Source organism: Myotis brandtii, unplaced genomic scaffold (genome assembly GCF_000412655.1).
Source record: "Myotis brandtii unplaced genomic scaffold, ASM41265v1 scaffold105, whole genome shotgun sequence".
NCBI lineage: Eukaryota > Metazoa > Chordata > Mammalia > Chiroptera > Vespertilionidae > Myotis > Myotis brandtii.
This window is the reverse complement of record NW_005353538.1, coordinates 6333331-6353287: the sequence shown is the minus strand read 5'-3', so window position 1 is coordinate 6353287 and position 19957 is coordinate 6333331. Positions and strand designations below refer to the sequence as shown.

At 38.6% G+C, this 19957-nt stretch overlaps 1 protein-coding gene across 3 annotated transcripts in view; it reads left to right on the top strand.

Moving 5' to 3' along the window:
- Positions 1–19957, top strand: part of ALG9 (ALG9, alpha-1,2-mannosyltransferase) — a 105114-nt gene that overhangs the window by 5014 nt on the left and 80143 nt on the right. For 2 of the 3 annotated variants that reach the window (XM_014539496.1, XM_014539500.1), the window contains exons 4-8: positions 3345–3415; positions 8136–8224; positions 10084–10219; positions 13908–13995; positions 14280–14385. In XM_014539496.1, coding sequence (XP_014394982.1) covers positions 8173–8224; positions 10084–10219; positions 13908–13995; positions 14280–14385 — 382 coding nt within the window. In that variant the 5' untranslated portion in view covers positions 3345–3415; positions 8136–8172. Of the gene's footprint in view, positions 1–3344; positions 3416–8135; positions 8225–10083; positions 10220–13907; positions 13996–14279; positions 14386–19957 lie in introns of those variants that run through there. The other variant, XM_014539494.1, reaches the window with a different exon arrangement.

Below are 19957 nucleotides of genomic sequence, written 5' to 3'. Positions count from 1 at the left end.
CATGTCAAACAGGGCACCTAAAAAAATGTTTCATTTTATAATAATAAAGCCACCAACACAAAATAATTACAATTCTTAAATTGATGACAAAAATACCTGTAGGATTTGCAGCTGGTTGGAAAAATACAGGTAACTTTATGCTTCGAGTAGGTACTTTTGTCACCCGCACGCGATTTGCGGATGCGACTAGCACTAACCACTGCACAATGAGACTGCTGACTGACTGGCTCACTCAACTCGTGCATGAATCGCACGCCTCCCCTGGGCTGCATATCCCGCGGCCCGCCTGCACCGCGTCTCCCATCGCCCGACCCACCAACACCCCCCACTTCTTCTAACGCCACTTCAAAATAGACTCACCTAGGCCGAAAACCAACTTCTGCACATGGGCCACAAAGTTTCAATCGCACTGTACGTGCACGCCCGCACATGGTATTTTGTGGAAGAGCCACATTCAAGGGGCCAAAGAGCCACATGTGGCTCGCGAGCCACAGTTTGCCGACCACTGTTCTAGATTTTTTATGGTTTCCCAACTTACATTTAAGTCTTTTATCATTTTGAGTTTATTTTTGTGTATGGTGTAAGTTGGTAGTCTAGTTTTGTTTTTTTGCATGTATCTGTCCAATTTCCCCCAATACCATTTATTGAAGGGACTGTCTTGACTACATTGTATGCTCTTGCCTCCTTTATCAAATATTAATGGAGCATAATGACTGGGGTTGATTTCTGGGGTCTCTGTTCTGTTCCATTGATCTATATGCCTGTTCTTGTGCCAGTACCAGGCTGTTTTGATTACGGTGGCTTTGTAGTATAACTTGATATCTGGTATTGTGATTCCTCCAACTTGGTTCTTCTTTCTCAAGTTTGCTGCAGCTATTCGGGGTCCTTTTTGGTTCCATATAAATTTTTGGAGTATTTGTTCTGTATCTGTGAAATATGCTGTTGGTATTTTAAAGCTATTCGGGGTCCTTCTGTAGATTGCTTTGAGTAGTATGGACATTTTAATGATATTGATTCTACCAATCCATGAACACGGTATATTCTTCCACTTGTTTATAGCTTCTTCTATCTCTTTTTCAATGTTACAATGGTTCTTTAATACTTAGGTAATGCTAACATCTCTCTCTCTTTTTCTTTTGGTATTTATTGGTGTTTTTTTTCATTGAGTTTGAAATCTTACTAGTTGACAAGTAATTTTCAGTTAAAACTTGGATATTTTGGGTATTCCATTATAAGACTGGATCTTATTCATGGGCCCCGCGTGCTTCTGCTGCACTGCTCTGCTCCTCTGGGTCGTAATGAAGCCTTTGTTTTAGCTGGCTTCCTTTGATATATTCCACTTGTTACTGCAGGTGAGGGTAGAAGTCTAGGTTCCCTACTAGGCCTCCACTGATAACACGTTAGTGGTCAGGATAGGTGTACTGCATAATGACACTGTGGTTCAACAATGGATGCAACGCGTTCCTCATGTGTTTGTGGTGATGCTGGTATAAACAGACCTACTGTGCTCCCAGTCATATAAAAGTACATCATGTTCAGTTATGTAAAGTATATATTACTTTATAATGATATAAACAACTATGTTATAGGTTTATGTATTTACTAAACTTTTTATCGGTAATTTAGGGTGGATTCTTTATACTTTTTTAAAAATATATTTTTATTGATTTCAGAGAGGAAGGGAGAGGGAGAGAGAGATAGAAACATAAATGATGAGAGAGAATCATTGATCAGCTTACATTTGTTCACATCCTTTTGCAGGGATTGAGCCTGCAATCCAGGCATGTACCCTAGACCAGAATTGAACCTGGGACCCTTCAGTCTGCAGGCCAACACTCTATCCGTTGGGCTCTTTATACTTATTTTAAAAAGTTTAAAACAAAAAAAAAAGTAAAGCATTATGCCATCTTATGTTGGCAGCAGCCTCATACATCCAGTGTTCACTGTGTCTCTTGAGTACATCATTTTCTCTTGTGCTTGATTTAATCTCGTGTTGTTTTGTACAGTACCATACATAGCCTAGGAGCAGTAAGTGCTACTAGGCTACCATCTAGGTTTGTGTAAATACAGTCTGTGACGTTCGTACAAGGACGAAATCGCCTAACATTGAATTTTTCGGACTGTGTACGCATCAATAAATAGCAATGACTGTACTGCTAGGTTCGGGGAGGGGAACAGGCTTTCCAGGGGATCACCACTGACACTGGGGTTGAAGAGAGAGCTCATTGCCACGGGCAAGGATAAAAGTCCTGGCTTCCTACTGGATCTTTGGTCGCATCAGTGAGAATGGAGCTACATTTTTTTATGGGGTGCTTGGCTGGAGTAGAGTGGTTCTTGTCTAAAAGTTTTCTGTCTTGCTAGGCTATCCCTTTCTTGTTTTTTTGGCTAGATAGAGCAGGTACTCATTGGTGTTATTTTGTCTCTGCCCATTGGCATTTCTAGTTGCCAACTTCTTTAGCTCCAAGTTTGGAATATCAAAGACAAAAAACAAAAACCCAGCAAACTTACCACCATGTTGTTACTTAGGCCCTCACCCAAGGATATTTTTCCATTGATTTTTAGAGAGAGTGGAACGGAGAGGGAGAGACACAGAGAGAGAAACATTGATGTGAGAGAGACACATGCCCTTGACCAGAATTGAACCTGGGACCCTTCAGTCTGTGGGCTGAGGCTCTATCCACTGAGCCAAACGTGCTCGGGCTATTTATGACTACATTTTAAGGACCACGGATAATCATCAACTAGAAAGCTTTGATATGCTTGCTAAACATAGTGAAGTTTGTCAAAGGCCACAGTATGAAAACTTAAAAATGAAATGAATTCTGGGATACAGAAATGGAGTTAGTTTTGTTCACATCTACATCTATACAATTGTCTTTAAGAAATGTTTGTTGAATGAATAAGCTTTATATAAGAATTTTTCTACTTTTTTTTTGTAACCAGAAATTTAATATCTGTATACTCGTCCATGAAATAGATACAGCCTAATTTATTTAACCATTTCCCTAAATTTATTTAACCATTTTCCTATAATTGGACATTTTGTAGTTTTTTAAAAAGTTTTTCTGAATTAATAGTGCTGCAATTAATATTTTCATGAATAGAACCACCATCCCATATTTACTTACATAGTTACTTCTGTGAGCTGGAATCATAGAATTAGATACACTGAATTTAGGGGATATGAAAATTTTCATGGTTTTTGATACATATTGCTTTTATAAGGATTATATAAATTTATAGTCTTATTAATAACAAAGGAGAGTGGTGTCATTGTTAAGAGTTTTGCTGACTTGTATCTGTGATCTGTTTTTTGTTTTTTTTTTGTCCTGGGTTTCTTTCAGATTCTTGTCTTTTACTTTTTACGATGTCTTCTGGCTTTTGTGAGCTGTATCTGTGAACTTTACTTTTACAAGTGAGTATAAAAGCTTTGCTTCTAAAAGTGCTATGAGGAAACCCAATATAGATTATTTTTCTGATAGTATTAGCAGTGTTTAAAAATAGAAAACACTTTCCTTCTAGCTCCTAATATTATATCTAAAATGTGATCTCTTGTTTGAAACAAACTGTTGGAAGGGGAATACTTCTAATGATCACTTTTTCCCCCCTGAGTTTCATAAATACTGTAACTTCATATTATTAATTTTAATTCTGTTAATACATATCTAACTAGTCTTCTCTTTGGGGGGATTTAGTAGCGCTTTATTTTGGGTCCCAAGATTTAGATAGGATCATGATTTACCTTTTTCCCTTGAGCTTAACTGACAGGAACTTATTCCCGTGTGGGACTCACTGCTCTTATTTGCATCCAGTAAATGAATTTCACCAAGTACCTATTGTTTGATTGAATATTAGTGGAAATACTAAGTATTTTAGTAATAAAAATAGCTCACTTTTTTTACATGAAGCCTAACAAACATCTTATTTTGTTAATGCTGTAAAAGGTATTTGGACTTAATGATCATTATTAAAAATCTTCCCACTGCAAAACAGCTAAAAATGTCAGATAAAAAAATAGTTGGCCTTGACTCTAGGTGGAATAGAGGAGAAAAAGGAAAGCCAGTTCTGCCTTTGAGGATTATAACCATAAGTTGGTCGTCATATGGGCTCAGGATTGAATTCAAATCACCCACATGGTCCCCCAACCCCCAAGTTGAGAATTTGTTTAAAATTGTTCTGGGATGGTAGTGCTTTCAGGCTACTTGCAAAAGTGAATGTAAAATTTCGTTAGAGGAGTGAATTCTTAACCCAAGTGTCAAAGAATTACCACAGGTAAAGTTTCAGTGAACAAGACATTATAGTAAAAATAAATCATAGAGCACAAAAGGGAACAAGGCACTATGCCTGAGAGCCAACAGACATAACGACAGATAGCTGACCTGCACGACTTCATTTATTAGGAATTACTGAAAGGAGAATGTAAAATAAGCATATTTAATATTTTTAAAGAAATGTAAGAGGCGGGGATCGCAGCTCGAAGGAACTCCCGGAAGTGAGGGATCTCGAAGAAATGTAAGGGGGAATTGAAAACATAAATCAGAAATGAGACTAATCAACAGAATGAAAAGGAACTTACAAAATGGGAGAAAATAATTGTAAACCATATTTCCAAAATATACGTGTAAGGAACTCCAGCAACTCAATAGCAAAAAAAACTAATAATTCGATTATAAAATGGACTAAGGACTTGAATAGACATTTCTCCAAAGAAGACATACTAATGACCAATAGATATGTGAAAAGGCAATCAATGTCGCTACTCATCAGGGAGATACAAGTCAAAACCACAATGAGATCACTTCATATTGGTTACAATGGCTGTTAAAAAAACCCAAACAAACAAAGACAACAGATGTTGGCGAGGAAGTAGAGAAATTAGGACCCACACACGGTTGGTGGGAATGCAAAATGGTAGTGCAACTATGGAAAACAGTATGAGGTTCCTCAAAAAATTAAAATTCGAACTACCAGCAATCCCACTTTAAAAAAAATATGTTTTTATTGATTTTTAGAGAGGAAGGGAAAGGGAGAGAGAGATAGAAACATTGATCAGCTGCCTCCTGCATGCCCCCTACTGGGTATCGAGCCCACAACCCCAGGCATGTGCCCTGACTGGGCATGGAACTGGTGACGTCTTGGTGCATGGTTCGACGTTCAGTTACTGAGCCACACCAGCTGGGTAGCAATCCCATGTCTGAGTATTTACCTAAAAGAATTGAAATCAGAATCTGGAAGAGATATGCACATTCCCATGTTCATTGCAACATTGTTCACAATAGCCAAGATTGAAAACAAGCTAAATATCCATTGACAGATGAATTGGGGGGGCGGGGGCGGGAAGAGGGCAAATGTGTTATATACATACAATGGCATATTATTCAGTCTTAAAAGAAGAAAATCCTGCAATATGTGACAATATGGAAGAACCTTGAGGACATTATGCTAAGTGAAATAACCAGTCACAGAAGGACAAACACTGCATGATTCCACTTATATGAGGTTTCTAAAATAGTCACATTCATGGAAGCAAAAGAATTGACTTGTGGTTGCCAGGCGTTGGAGAGAGGGGGAAACAGGAAGCTGCTAATCAATGGATATACAATTTCAGTTATACAATATGAATTCATTCTAGAGATTTGCTGTACACCATTATGCTTATAGATAACAGTATTTTACACTTAAAAATCAGTTAAGAGGATAGATCTCATATTAAGTGTTCTTAGCACAATAAAATAAAGAAGTTAAAAGAACTGAGACTACAACAATAACCAGGCAGATTTGAAAAAGAACTGAACAGAACTTCTAGAAATGAAAATATAAGAATTGGTATTTAAAATTCAATAGAGGAGAAAACCAAGATGGCGGCATAGGTTAACGCCGGAGTTTGCTGCCTCGAACAACCACTTCAAAAATACAACTAAAAGACGGAACGGACATTATCCAGAACCACAGGAAGGCTGGCTGAGTGGAAGTTCTTCAACTAGGAGTAACCGAGAATCAGAGGAGGCGCAGTGCTGAAGTAAAATACTAAGGTGCGGAGTGCGCGCGGCGCGGGCTGGTGGCTGAGGGCGCGGTTGTCTGTTTCAATCCGGAGGGAGCCTCAGACTCTGAGCTCCAGCGAGTCTCTAGGGACCCAGACTCAAACGGGAGAAGCAGGACTGTCTGGCTACGGTCCCTCCGAGGTTTGCAGCCGTTGCTGGGACAGAGAGGCAGAGCCCCGGGAAAAAAGAGGAACAAATGTAATAATCTGAACAATAAAGATTTAATAAAAAAAAATAAAATAAAATAAAATTCAATAGATAGGTCCAGGGGTGGGGAACATCCGGCCTGCAGGCTGTATAAGGCTCACGAAATCATTTGGTCTGGCTCTGCCAAGGCATGGGGGTGAGTTAATTAAATGGTTGACTAAATATAGCAGGCTAATTTTTAAGTTGATAATGTTGTATGGCCCACAAATGACGTTATAAATATCCACATGGCCCTTGGCAGAGAAAGGTTCCCCACCTCTGGTTTAAACAGATGATTAGACATTACTAACATGTAAACTAGAAGATTGATCTGAAGAAAACACTAAGAATGCAGTACAGAGTGACAACAAATGGAAATATAAAAGAGTTAAGAATGTTCATGGCCACATTATTCACAATAGCTAAGATTGGAAACCACCTATATGTCCACTGACATTGTGTATGGTAGAGTTGAAAGATGTGATATCTAATCACATTCTAGGAGATAATGGGGAGGATGGGGAGAGGCAGTTTTCAGGGAAGTAATGGCTAAGAATTTTCCAGAATTGATGAAAAAAAAAAAAGATGCTAATCCACAGATTCAGAAAGCCCAACATATCCTGATATGCATAACTAAAAAGGAAGAGTGAAACTGTGTAGAACTTCAAGAACAGAGGAGATTTTGGTGTGGCTTAGTGGTTGAGCACTGATTGATTTATGAACCAGGAGGTCATGATTCAATTCCTGGTCAAGGCACATGACTGGGTTGCAGGCTCGATTCTCAGTAGGGGGCTTGCAGGAGGCAGCCAATCAATGATTCTCTCTCATCATTGATGTTTCTGTTTCTCTCTCCCTTTCCCTTCCTCTCTGAAATCAATAAAGATAAAAAAATAAAAGAACAGAGGAGATCTTAAAAGTTGACAGAGAACTTAATAGATTACCTATAAAGGAATGTTAGGCTCTCAAAAGCCAAAGGCAATAAATAAATAAATAAATAAATAAATATCTTCAAAGTGCTGAGAGAAAATTACTGTCATTCTAAAATTGAATGCTCAGTCAAACCATCTTTTAAGAGCTAAATAACGACTTTTTATACAAAATATAAAAGAAAGAAAAAGAAAGCCAACAAAAACAGAATTTACCATTAACAGAGCTTCACTAAAGGAACTTCTAAAGGATATACTTAGGAAGAAGCTAAATTATTTCAGAAAGAAGCTCTGAGATACAATAAGGAACCTGAGCAATAAAAATAGTTAACACATGGTATGTCTGAGCAAATTTTGACTGAATGAAGCAATAACAATTTCTAATAATGTTTCATTTATAGGCTTTTTAAAGACCTACAAGAGAGAAGTAAAGGGAGGGTATAATTAATTGCTTAACTTTGAGAAACCCTGACTTAGATAAGGACTTATTAACACTGTGGTGTATCTCCTAGTCTTTTTCTGACAACTACCATTCACTGAGTGACTGCCAGGCACTCTTCTAAGCACTTGGCCATGCATTGTCCTCCCAGAAACCTTACAAAGTCTCACTAACCTCTTTTTACAAAGGAGGAATCTGACAGAGTGAGTATGTACCTAGACAAGGGTGTCACTGCTAGTAAGTGGCAGACTCCAGATTTGAACCTGTGCCTATGTGAGTCTGAGGCCTATTGTTTTTCTACAACATCATGCTGTTTTCCTATTGTTAGTAGACATGCCCTTCGCACAGAAAGTATATCTTTCCTTGTAGGGAGAGAGCTTCTTTCCTTATGCACGTGAACATTGCTAACAAACCCGTCAAGTCCGCTCAGTATTTGACTTTACATCTTCCGTGTTCTCTGTGATGCAGGCATGTTTTTGTCTTTTGATTTGAAATTTCCATCCCCAAGATGTGCTCTGCTGAGAGTTTTTGCCTTTCTCCTAGGGCCGTGTGTAAGAAGTTTGGGTTGCATGTGAGTCGAATGATGCTAGCCTTCTTGGTTCTCAGCACTGGCATGTTCTGCTCATCTTCAGGTAAGTAAAGGAGCAGGTGAGGGCATAACAGGCTCACTGATATTTCACAGTTGCATTTAAAGAAGGAACTTGTCCAGGTACAGTTTATATTTGCATAACGTCAATAATGTGCAGATCACTCTTACCTGTACACTCTGGATTGGCTTTACAACATTAAGTAAGGTAAGTATTTTCTCATTTTTGTTGGAACTTAGAAAGATGACATGACTTACTGAAAGTCAAACAATTCATAAGTGGTAGAGCTGTTGTTTTCATGAGGTTGCTTTCTGTTACATATTATATTTTTTTGTCACTGTAAGGCTGAAAAACACAGGTACCCCCTCTTTCTTTGTTGTTAGGGGAAGGAAAATCATTTTATTATTTTGCTCAAGAAAGCTCTTGTGCCTAAAAAACCTGTTCTTGGTGGTTCTCCTTTCTGCCCAATATTTGCAATGTGTTCTGTAAAGGTTTACATCTTCTGTTGGGATTTTTTTTTCATACTAAGTTTGTAGAAATTGAGAATAAAAACCTTAATCTAGAGAGGTGGCTTTCAAACTATGCTGCCAGTGAACATTCGTGTTCTATGAGCTGAACCAAGGTAACCTGCTGCCAAAAGGCAGCCTGTTCCCAGTCTCTGGAAAAATTGTTACTATATGTAATTATTTCAATTTTGATTTCTGCTTGCTTGTACCAGAATCTAGTATACACACTAAATATGCACACAAATTGTATCCAGCTCAAAAGTATATGCTTTTTCTTCATTGACTATCAAAATCTATGCTGTTCTGCAGACACCTCAGGGCTCCACACCCAAATAACTTTGAGAGCCAGTGGCCTAAATGAGACTGTGCTCTCCTCTCTGAGCTGGCAGAGACCTCAGATTCCTCTGCTCCCCTTGCCTGAACACTGGAGCTGGAATCTGTAGCTGTGGATGGCATCGATTCTATTTAGCATTTATCTGTGAAGGTTGTACCCAACGTTTTTCTAGTTACTTTGCTACTCCTAAAATTGATGCTTCTCTGAGGGAGATACTTGGGAGTGTCTTTAGTTTTGTAACCTCAGTTGAGAATGTTAAGGCACAGATTAGTTCATAGCATCCTTTGAGACAAAGCCTCATCTCTTTGCCAAGGTTCTTAAATCATATTGCCTCTTCATTGTGGTTCTTATTGGAGTCAGTACTGACTTTTCTTCCCCAGTGCTAGGTGAAGTAGACCTCACACAGCAGGGAGATGCAGATCTGCATTTTTGTGTAGAATTGGTGGAAACACTTTGATCAAACATTGCTATTGTAGAGAACCTGAGTACAGTCAGTCCCCTGCTGTATACAACAGCAAAGTAATACTAGATGGAAATAATTAGGGGGACACCTAAGGCCACACATCTATGTCAGTGGATGCAGGATGCAAAGCAGTGTTACCATCCAACTTTTGGCCTTTGAGAAGGTTTCCCAGAATTCCTATGGGGAACAGGTTGGTACTTGGACAGCCTCAGAAGATAAACTTCTCCAGAAATAGATTGTCAGCAGTGGCTCTAAGTTTCCTGAAGCATATTCACTGCCTGGAAATATAGCCTGGGTTATACCTGGGGAACCTGGAGTTCTATAAGTTTTAGATTTGGGTATAGGCCAGGAGAGGAATGGCGTGGTTGGTATTGTATAACTGGCTGGGTGATGTGTTGGTACCTAAAAAACAGGAGTGAGAAAACAAGAAAATCATTGCATTTCTTTTTTTAAAAGGTGCCCACTTCTAATATAGCATTGCTCAAAATATGTTCCTGGTTATTGACATTTTGCAATATAGGTAAATTTTTAATAATTGATACTTAATAAATCTCAAACTCTTGTCCCTGTCCCCCTTTTTTTCATGTCTTTACTCTTACAGCATTTCTTCCTAGTAGTTTCTGTATGTATACTACATTGATAGCCATGACTGGCTGGTATATGGACAAAACTTCCATTGCTGTGCTTGGAGTAGCAGCTGGGGCTATCATTGGCTGGCCATTCAGTGTGGCTCTTGGGTAAGAAACTAACACAACTCATCTCCCTTGTATCACTGGGCATATAGTAAATCTTAATGTTAGGTTATCTCCATATTCTCTGGATAGGATCTAAAGTTAGAGGATTTATTTGGGTCTGCAAAGATTGGGAAACGAAAGGATATTTCTCTTGGTGCTCATTGTTTTGATTAATAAGAATAGTAACTGTTAAGCATCTGCTGCGTGTTAGACACTGCTAACCCACTTACAAACTTTATTCCTAAATCTTATAACAACTCTGCAGGAGAAATCAATTATTAGTGCTTTGTAAATGAGAGAGTAGAGTCCAAGAGGTTGAGTAATTTGCCTTTAAGATTATGTTTGCTTTTGGGCCCAGGCACTTCTGACTCTGTAGCAGATGCTTTTTCACACTGTACCACCGTAGGCTGTGTTTTTTCAGTTGCCAAGGCTTGAAATCTGAGTTCCTTTCAGTCCTCCCTTCTTGCCCCCAGAATAATTTTTTTTAGTTTCATAGTGCCTGTCATTCCTTTTGTACTTTTTGTTCCCACCACTCTATTCTATTTGTGCTGCCTTAATTTATTGCCTGGATCACTAGTAATTTAGAAAAAACTTTAGTTTGATGTTTAGGTCATTATAGTAGTAGTAGTAGTATATCTTTATTATTTTAAAAGTATTGGATTGTTTGAGGTAAAAAGAATTCTTAATTTTCTTCTCCCCTTACACAATCTTCAAAGATAGTCACTGCTAATAGTTTTGTGTATATCTTTCCAGAAATTATCCTTGCATGTATAAATGCATACACACACTTATATACCAAAATCCTTAAAATAAATAGAATTATTCTATACTCATGTAAATTTTTTATTGTACATAGATTTATATGGTTCTTTGTAACTATTGCATAGCATTCCATTATATGGCTGTTCATAATTTACTTAGTGATTGTCTTATTGGTAGACATTTAGTTTTCATTTTTGTTGTTGTTATACACATGCTTCAGTGAACATTTTTGTACATATGTCTATATACTTGTGGAAATTTATCTATGGAATACATTTTCAGAAAGGGAATTCTAAGTCAGAGAATAGGCATTTTAAATTTTCTTAATTGACTTTTAAAGGCTGGTATCTCCACCTTCAATCTTTTCTTTTATTCTGCATATTATCCTCAAATTACTTTATTCTTTAAGGTTTTGTTTGTGGTTCTCTTCTATACTTTCTGCTATCTAGTCAATCATCTCTTCGGTTTTACTCATATATTCCTAGCTGCCTATTAGATCTCTCCATTTATATTTACGACATTGAACTCATTACCTCCCTTCCATATCTGTTTCTTCACCTCTGTTTCGATCTCAGCAAATGGTACTGTCTGTGCTGAGCCAGGAACCTGAAACTTATCTGTGACTCTCTTCTCTTTCCCATGTCCTATTAATTTATGACACCTCCTGAATATCTTTTGAATCTGACTACTTTTCTTCACCTCTCACTAGTCCTGGATTACTTTACAGCCTCCTGAATGATCTTCCTGCCTCTAGTATTGATCCTTGTAAATCTACTCTCCACATTCAAATGTTCCTTTTAGAGTTATCTTCCTAAAATGCAAATATGATTGTATCACTCCCTATTTTGTTCCAAACTATATAATAGCTTCCCCAATGCTCTGTGTCCCAGAGGTTGGCAACTTGTACCCAATGGAGCAAATCCAGCTGGCTTGTTTTTGTACAGCCCAAGAACTAAAATTTTCGCAATTTTAAAGGGTTGTTAAAAAACAACACACACACACAGAGGAATATGCAACAGAGACTGTATGAGGCCTTGTAAAGCCTAGAATATATGCTGTCTGGTCCTTTAAATAAAAGTTTGCCAACCCCTGTTTCATGGTGTGCAAACTCTAACATGACGCATAAAGCCCTTATATTTCCCCCCTTTTACCTCTCCAGCCTTCTTTTTTTAAGTTCCTCTATTTCTTTTACTCTCTACTCCATCAGCATTAAACTTTTGGAGTTCCCCAAATACCTCTGGGTCATCCGTTTTGATGGTCTGCCTTTAGCCGAGATAAGTGATTTCAGGATCACAGTCAGTTAGCAATCTACCATCATTTATCGGATCCTTTGTGCTAGGCATGGCTGATACTGTGAAAAATAAAACAGTTATGGTTCTTGTTTTTTTGGAGCTTGCATTTTAGTAGGAAAGGCAGACATTGAACAGGTAATTAAAAATATGATGACTTATGTGTTACATGCCGTTGAGTTGGCTCTGACTCCTGGCGAGTGAGTGGTGTCCACAATATCCTGATCTCAACAGCCCTGCTCAGCTCCTGTAGACTCATGCCTATGGCTTCTATGGGATTAACACATCTTCTATTTGGTCTTCCGCTTTTCTTGTTGTCTTCTATTTTCCCCAGCATTGTCTTTTCCAAAAAACCCTGTCTTATCAAAGGAGAAATATAGCACATGGAAATGTAACCATTGGGGTGGGAAAAAAAATGAAAACACAAATGTTAATGCAAAACGTAGGTAATAGAATGTGGAAATTCAAATTATAAAAGATGATGTTCTGTGACAACGCATGCTAAATAAGTCACAGAGATGTCTGGAGGAGGGGGGAATAGAGCCTATAGTTGACATTGGGTGGATTCTATGTGACTAGATTGGTGTAGGGAGGGAATTGGAAGTCGTGGGTATGAAGGTGATTGATCATGCAGCAAGAGTGGAAGCACTTCCTGAGAAAACGAGTACAGAAAGAAAAACAAACTTGTTTTTGGGAACTATGACCATCACAGGGCACTACCATGGGATAGGGAAAAGAAGCCTAGGAAGGAGCATTAGAGAAGAGTCCAAAAAGGAACAGGAGCTAGGGCGTCTAAAGAGGAGGGAACAGATGCTTTGTGCAAAGTGCAGCAGATAGACAAAGGGGATGAGACTTGTGCAGAGATAGTGGCTGTGCCTGAGAGGTCGGTCTTTACAGCTTGATGCTAGACCAGCGGTTCTTAACCTGTGGGTTGTGACCCCTTTGGGAGTCGAACGACCCTTTCACAGGGGTCGCCTAAATACATCCTGCATATCAGATATTTACATTACGATTCATAACAGTAGCAACATTACAGTTATGAAGTAGCAACGAAAATAATTTTATGGTTGGGGATCACCACAACATGAAGAACTGTATTAAAGGGTCGCGGCATTAGGAAGGTTGAGAACCACTGTGCTAGACCTTCAGGAAGAAATAGTGAAGGCAACATACATATTCCTTGCTTTAAGAACTTAAGTGAAAGGAAGAAGAACAAATGGTATTGGAAGAGGGTATATCAGAATTGAAGTCGTTTGTAATATGATATTGCTAAAATCTTAATATATCACGAAAGGGAGAAATCAGTATTTATTTGGCAGGATGGGTATAGAACAGTAGGCTACATTTACCTTATAATTAATATATTTTAAATGTCCATTAGACATAAATATGTATAAAACAGAGCTCATTCCAGAAGCTCAATCTTTATATTTCTTGTGCATCGTGGGTGCATCGCACTCTGATGGGTCCTGAAGAGAACAGTGTATTTTTGAGAAGAAATCCTCTCCTGTACCACCTTTCTTCCTCAGTACAACTGCTAGAGACGTGTTATTCTCAGCTCTGCACGAGGTGTGTGAATCTGACCTGTCTATATTCTCTCTAAGTATATAACTCCCCCTTTCTGTTTCTCTGTTAAATAGTTTACCTATTGCCTTTGACTTGCTGGTCATGAAACACAGGTGGAAGAGTTTCCTCCATTGGTCGCTGGTGGCTTTAATACTCTTTCTGGTGAGTTTTCTCTTTTCCTTGTTTTGTTCTAAAATTGTAATGACAGCAACTTCTTTTTTAAATTTTTAATTTAATTTATTGGGTAACATCTGTTCATAACATTATATAAGTTTCAGGTATACAATTTTGTAATACATCATCTGTATGGAAGCAACCTCTGATGTGGGAAAGAGAACATTAGGAGTTGATTCTGTTTTTGATTTTGAAGTTTGTCCTATGAGCATTGTGAGAATGTTTCCAGAGCAAAACTCCGCAATTGCTATGTATTTTCTGCTCTGTTTCAGGTGCCTGTGGTGGTCATCGACAGCTACTATTATGGGAAGTTGGTGATTGCACCACTCAACATTGTTTTGTATAATGTCTTTACTCCACATGGACCTGATCTTTATGGTAAGGCCTTACGAGATTGGGCAAGAATGAGGAGATAGCTTATTTTGCCTGTGCTTTGAAATTTTAATTCAACTGCCTCATTTGATAAATATGCCATTTCTTTGCTGGTAATATTATTTTCTGATTTTAAAAATAAATGTTGCTTGGCTGGTGGGCTCAGTGGTTTGGCATCGACCTGTGAACCAGGAGATCACAGTTCGATTCCAGTCAGGGCACATGCCAGGATTGTGGTTCAATCCCCAGTAGGGGGCGTGCAGGAGGCAGTCGATTGATGATTCCCTCTCATCATTTATGTTTCTATTTCTCTCTCCCTCTCCCTTCCTCTCTCTGAAATCAATAAAAACATATTTAAAAATAAAATAAAATAAAAATAAATGTCATTTGACTATAGCTCAGTGATATGTTGCCACTAAATGTTTTTCCTTGATTAATAAGATAGTTACATTTAGCTTTCTGTTGGTCCTGCTGTCTGTTATTCTCAGTTGCAAAGTAGTGAGGACTCTGCTGAGTATGCCATGGCTTTTGATACTACTCTTTTTTTTATTAAAAGTTACTTTTTTCTCTTTTCATTAGAAAATTAATATGATAACAAAAATAAAAACATTCATAATCCCCTAATCTCCAGATAGCAATTGTTAACACCTTGGAGTTGTACATGTACACATTTGGTACTATTAATTGTTTATTTAATTCACATTACTTCAGTAGCAGGCATTAGGGGGGAAAGTGTGAAAAATTTATAGATAAAGCATAGCAACTGTGTGTGTGTGTGTCGAGGAGGGGAGTGTCAGCATAAGAAGGTAGGTAGTGTTGACGTAAGAAAGGTCCAAACCCGTAGAGAATTTTTTGTAAGAATTTGAGCCAAACTGACAACACATGCTCGAAGCAAGATCTCAAATGATCCAAAGAATAACAGTTTATTTTATGCATTTGAAATTAAGGAGGGAAGGAAGGAAGATTACTTGAGAATAGGAGAAAAAAAGGTAGGGATCTGATTACAGGTTGAGATTATGTGCTTTCATGAAAGTGACTACGCTTTTTTTAGGGGTCTGAAAAGAGTTATTTCAAAGGTATGTTAACCTAGATGTGCAGAAACTAAAGACAGGTCTTGCTTAAGGCAAAGAGAACCCTTTTACTAAATAATATATGCCTAGGACGTGACTACTCACCATGACCTGCCCAGGTAGGCATTTATGATCGGATCACTCAGGGAGCTTCCTTTCCATAGAACTCATCTTTTTTATCCACTATAGTTTGGCCAGTTTAGGGTTCAGAGAAAAAAGGAATGCCTTTAGTCCAGGGATGCATTCTCCAGTTTACTGTCATCTCCACCTCTCCCCATGCCTTTCTTTCAGTCAGTCATTTCTTCTTTTTTTCCCCTAGCCAGCCATTTGGCCCCTAAGGGCTTTTGAGTTAGTGAGCGCTATAGGGGAATGAGCTAGAGAGATCTTTCTGATCAGATCATGCAAGTCAGTCAGCAATTTATGGGACATTTTTTAATTAAAATAAGTGTAGTTTCTTTGCCTTAATCTTTTGAAGTTCTTAGAGCATTCTGTGTATGATTGTCTTAGGCTCTGCTATGAACAAAGCAGGTTAATATATTATCAATTTAGCCATGCCCACCATTTTTTTATGCCACCCTGCCAATAGAACCAGCAGATTGAGTGAGGAGATTTAAAGTAAGCATGTGAATGAAATTTAATAAGGCCTCCTGGGATTTGGGGGAATATTGTTATTTTAGATGGCAAGTAATAGGTTAAAATAAGCTGTTTTGTTTGTGAATGGAATTCAAACTGCATGGTTAAAGAATAATTGCTAAGTGAAGCAATTACAAAAGACTCTTTTATGGCTCCAAGATCTCCAAGGATGTGATGAACAGTCCCAATTTTAAGCTTTGCCTGTAGTTGTCTCCCCTTAGCTAGGGAGAGTTTGCATATTTTTAGTTGCCGCTTGCTTCAGTTCACTTGTAAAATTTTATTTCTTTCTACGAGACAAGGGAGACTTCTCTCAGACCCAGATGGCACATTAGAAATTGGTTTACATGGAACCTACTAGAAGCATGATACCTGCTATGTATGGGTGAATAAACTATTAATTTGAGTTTACTTTATAAAAATTGGACTCTCGCCCTAGCTGGTTTGGCTCAGTGGATAGAGCGTTGGTCTGCGGACTGAAGGGTCCTGGGTTCAATTCCAGTCAAGGCCATATGCCCAGTTGCAGGCTCGATCCCCAGTAGGGGGTATACAGGAGGCACCAATCAATGATTCTCTCTCATCATTGATATTTTTATCTCTCCCTCTCCCTTCCTGTCTAAAATCAGTAAAAATATATTTTTTAAAAATTGGATTCTCCACCCAGCTCCTGCCCCACCCCAGGCCTTCACTGAACTATTGTCTCTATCCATGGGTTATGCATATAAATTCCTTAGTAAATTTCTATCCGCCCTCCACCTTGTCCTTCCATCTGAGATTTGTCAGTCTGTTCCATGCTTCCATGTCTCTCGACCTATTTTGTTCATCAGTTTATTTTGTTCATTAGGTTCCACATATAAGTGAGATCACTTGATATTTGTCTTTCCCTGACTGGCTTATTTCCCTTAGCATAATTATCTCCGGGTCCATACATGCTGTCTCAAGCAGTAAGAGAGCCTTCTTTTTTCATAGCTACATAGTATTCCATTGTGTAAATATACCACAGCTTTTTTATCCACTCATCTACTGATGGGTACTTGGGCTGTTTCCAGATGTTAGCTATTGTAAATAATGCTGCTATGAGTATAAGGGTGTGTAGATTCTTTCTGATTGGTGTTTTGGGATTCTTAGAATGTATTTCCAGAACTGGGATTGCAGGGTCAAACGGAAGTTCCATTTTTAATTTTTTGAGGAATCTCCATACTGTTTCCACAGTGACTGCAACAGTCTGCATTCCCACCAGCATTGTACTAGGGTTCCCTTTACCCTACATCCTTGTCAGCATTTGTTGTTTGTTGATTTATTGATGGTAGCCATTCTGGCAGGTGTGAGGTGATGCCTCATTGTAGTTTGAATTGGCATTTCTCTGATGATTAGTGACATTGAGTATTTTTTCATATGTCTATTGGCCATCTGTATGTCCTCTTTGGAGAAGTGTCTTTTCAGGCCCTTTGCCAATTTTTAAATTGGATTATGTGTCTTCCTTTTGTTGAGTTGTATGATTTCTTTATATATTTTGGAAATTACCCCCTTATCAGATGTATCATTGAAGAACATGTTCTTCCATACAGTGGGTTCTCTTTTCATTTTGTGGATGGTTTCTTTTGCTGTGAAGAAGCCTTTTATTTTTATGTAGTCCCATTTGTTTATTTTTTTCTTTGTTTCTCTTGCCCTAGGAGATATATCAGTGAAAATTCTGCTATATGAGATGTCTGAGATTTTGCTGCCTATGTTTTTTTTCTAGGATTTTTATGGTTTTGCAATTTACACTTAAGTCTTTTATCCACGCCATTGAGTTTATTCTTGTGTGTGGTGTAAGCTGGTGATCTGGTTGCATGTTTTTGCATCTGTCCATTTTTCCAACTCCCTTTATTGAAGAGACTGTCTACGCCATTGTGTGCTCTTGCCTCCTTTGTCAAATATTAATTGACCATAATTGTGTGGGTCGATTTCTGAGGTCTTTGTTCGATTTCTGAGGTCTTTGATCTATATGCCTGCTCTTGTGCCAGTACTAGGCTGTTTTGATTACAGTGGCTTTGTAGTATAGTTTGATATGTAGCATTGTGATCTTTCCAATTTTGTTCTTTCTCAAGATTTCTGTGGCAATTCAGGGTCTTTTTTGGTTCCATAGGAATTTTTGGAATATTTTGTTCTAGATCTGTGAAATATGCTCCTGGTATTTTAATAGGGATTGCGTTGAATCTATAGATTACTCCGGGTAATATGGACATGAGAATGTCAACTGACTTCTCAATAGAAACACTTCAGGCCAGAGGGAGTGGCATGAAGTACTCGAAGTAATGAAAAGCAAGGGCTTAAATTCAAGACTACTGTACTCAGGGAGGCTATCATTTAAAATTGAAAGTGAAATAAAAAGCTTTCCAGACAAAAGGTTAAAGGAGTACGTTACAATTAAACCAGCAATGCAAGAAATGTTAAAGGGGCTGCTTTAAGAAGATGGAGAAAAGGAAAGAGAGACGATCTAGGCATAAAGAAAATAGAAATGGCAATAAATACCTATCAATAATAACCTTAAATGTAAATGGATTAAATGCTCCAGTCAAAAGACATAGGGTGATTGAATGGATAAGAAACATGACCCATATATATGCTGTCTACAAGAGATCCACCTCAGAACAAAAGATACACACAGATTGAGAGTGAAGGAATGGAAAAATATACTCCATGCAAATAGAAAGGAAAGAAAGCTGGGGTAGCAATACTCATATCAGATAAAATAGATGTCAAAACAAAGGCCATAACAAGAGACAAAAAAGGTCACTTCATAACACTAAATGGAATCTTTCAACAAGAAACTACAACCCTTGTAAACATATGCACCTAATATAGGAGCACCCAAGTTCACGCAAAAATTCTTGATGGACTTTAAGGGAGAGATTAACAGCAATACAGTCATAATAGGGGACTTTAACACCCCAGTGACATCATTGGATAGATCTTTCAGACAAAAAATTAACAAGGAAACAGAGGCCTTAAATGACACACTAGATCAGATGGATCTAACTGATGTTCACAGAACATTTCACCCCAAAGCAACATTCTTCTCAAGCGCACATGGAACATTCTCAATGATAGACCATATGTTAGGGCACAAAACAAGTTTATACAAATTCAAGAAGATTGATATAATGCCAAGCATCTTCTCAGATCACAATGACATGAAATTAGAAATCAACTACAATAAAAACAAACTCAAAAACACTCAAATAGATGTGTTGAAGAAGAGAACCAAGATGGCGGCATAGGTTAACGCCGGAGTTTGCTGCCTCGAACAACCACGTCAAAAATACAACTAAAAGACGGAACGGACATCACCCAGAACCACAGGAAGGCTGGCTGAGGAGAGATTCTACAACTAGAAGGAAAGAGAAATCCATACCGAGACTCAGAGGAGGCGCAGTGCGGAAGTGAAATACTAAGGTGCGGAGTGCATGTGGAGCGGGCCGGCGGCGGAGGGCGCGGTTGTTGTTTTCAATCGGGAGGGAGTTTCAGACTCTGAGCTCCAGATCCGGGTGAGTCTCTAGGGACCCAGACTCAAAACGGGAGAAGCGAGACTTTCTGGCTTTGGTCGGAACTCGAATTCAGTTTTCTCTCCCGGGACTCTGAGAGGCAGAGCCCCTGGGGACAGAACTGAGAGCAGCCATAACTGCACGCTCTGCCCGCCCTGTAGATCCTCAGGGACCCGCCCCGCCCAAGCCCTGCACAGAGGCATTTGCTGGATAGCCTTAGGTAAACGCTAGACTAGCACCGCCCTAGAGATCCAGCACAGAAGCTCTCCCACTGCAGACACAGCTGACTCTCATAGCCAGTTAGCCTGGAGGTCAATTCACCCCCAGTATTGCCAACAACAATCAAGGCTT